The following is a 1,884-nucleotide window of genomic DNA, read 5'->3' as shown; positions in this document are numbered from 1 at the left end:
CCACCCCCCCTCCATATATATACACACATCTATTGTCCTTGTCTGTCCTCCTTTGTTGTGTTTGTTACAAGTGTTCTCTAGTAATACCTTTATTCTTCGACACTTATATTTTATTCGGCCACCACAAATAGATAATAGATGACCTAATTGTGCTTTATGTGGCTTAAAACTCTAACTAAAACAAATAAATCATCAACATCTCTCCATGTCTGTTTATTATTTTTGTTTTGTTTTACTAAGTTGTTTTGTTTTGTTTCGTTTTTTAAAAACCATGCAGACCTGACCTCGCTGCGGCCTTGCGAGAGATCCAGAGCCAGGACTCGAGAATAGCCAGCCTGGAGAGCGCTATGACCTCGCTCAACCTCCGGCTAGACGCCTTTGACAACACTCTGTTCTACAGCACTGTGATGGAGAACAGAACCAAGTACATGGTCTCCCGCCCCTTTCTGCTCAACACGGCCATAGCTGAGTCTCTTTGCCAGCTGTACGGGGGGTACCTCGTGGAAATCAACGACGGCCACGAGTACACTGTCGTGAAAAGGGTTCTCGAGGGCGCGAAGGCAAACGATGACGTTCTTGTGGGAGTTACCGATGAGTTCCAGGAAGGGGTTTGGCGTTACCGGGAACACAAGACTCAAACTGTGACGTTTTTGCTTTGGGACAACAGCAAGCCGGAGCCAGACGGCGGTGCCGCTGAAAACTGCGCCACTTTGGGGGCAGACGTGGGCTGGAAGCTCCAAGACAGGAAGTGTTACGATAACACTGCGCATGTCCGCTTCATGTGCGAGGTAGAGAACGCATGATTTGATGTCGTCATCGCGTCATCTTGAGGTCTCTGCCGTCATAGAGTAAAGAGATTTGATCTTGTTAGATTGACGGATATATAGAAGGTGTCTGCCTTTGGATTTGTTTGTTAGTTTGTTAGTTTGTTAGTTCATTTTGATTTAATAAAATTATATCCTGTTGTTTTTGTTTGTTTGGGGGGGGGGGGTTAATTTTTTGGTGCTTTTTGTGTGGGTTTTTAAAAAGTTTTACTTCATTTGATTTGATTTAAGCGTTTCACAATGAAATCAGATTTAAATCCACGTTTTATACATGCTAACCCATTCAACGTAAACAATCCCTTCAAATACATTTATTCACCCGCAAGTAAGCTGACAAAGGACACATACACAAAAGCACATTCACTATGACTACTGATCGCAATAATTGCTGTTAGAAAAAAAAATTCAAACTAATCAGTAGGCGTACTATGTGATTTTAATACATGTGTTTTAGGTCAGATTTAAATTTGATAAAAGTTGGCACCTCTCTTAAATGAAGTGGTGGGAGGGAATTCAACGCAGTGACAGCAGCTGTCGAAAAAGTCCTACTTCATTTTTAATTTTACATACAGGACACAGTTTTGAGTTGTTGGGGGGGGGGGGTATTAATGTATCGTAGATTTCGAGATGAAACAAGCTCAAGCAGAAAATTAGAAAGATGTCGTGATACCAACACCATCTAAAAATATTCTCAACCATTGCAGCTGAAGAACAAAAGTCTGTCCCCGTGGTTTTATGAACCCGCATAATTAAGCAAAATTTGATAAATTTTTGCATAATTTCTGATCATTTTCCTTTATCATTTTTGTTAAAACTAACAGAATTGCATAATTTCACATTTTTGGGCTGGATTTGCATATTTCAGAATATTTCTAGCATAAAACGGCAGGGACAGAAAAGTTTTGAAGCTCCAAAAACAGTCTCAAAATTGTAGACCCTTGTCCCAAGTGAACTGCATAATTTCAGTGTTTTGGAAACATCCGACTTACCAGGTTTTTATGTCAAATCTATCAAGTGACGTCATAAAATCAATACTAGAGTCAAATACTTAACTTACCTC

The 1,884-nt window shown here is 40.3% G+C and overlaps 1 protein-coding gene across 1 annotated transcript in view; it reads left to right on the top strand.

Moving 5' to 3' along the window:
• Positions 1 to 1,878, top strand: part of LOC101853899 — a 4,464-nt gene extending 2,586 nt beyond the window's left edge. Inside the window, exon 2 of the mRNA XM_035973366.1 lies at positions 278 to 1,878. Coding sequence (XP_035829259.1) covers positions 348 to 803 — 456 coding nt within the window. The 5' untranslated portion in view covers positions 278 to 347 and the 3' untranslated portion in view covers positions 804 to 1,878. The remainder of the gene's footprint in view (positions 1 to 277) is intronic.
• The last annotated feature ends 6 nt before the right edge of the window (positions 1,879 to 1,884 follow it).

The sequence above is a fragment of the Aplysia californica genome, unplaced genomic scaffold (assembly GCF_000002075.1).
Source record: "Aplysia californica isolate F4 #8 unplaced genomic scaffold, AplCal3.0 scaffold01164, whole genome shotgun sequence".
NCBI lineage: Eukaryota > Metazoa > Mollusca > Gastropoda > Aplysiida > Aplysiidae > Aplysia > Aplysia californica.
Note: the sequence above shows the minus strand (reverse complement) of the source record. Positions and strands in the feature narration are given on the sequence as shown.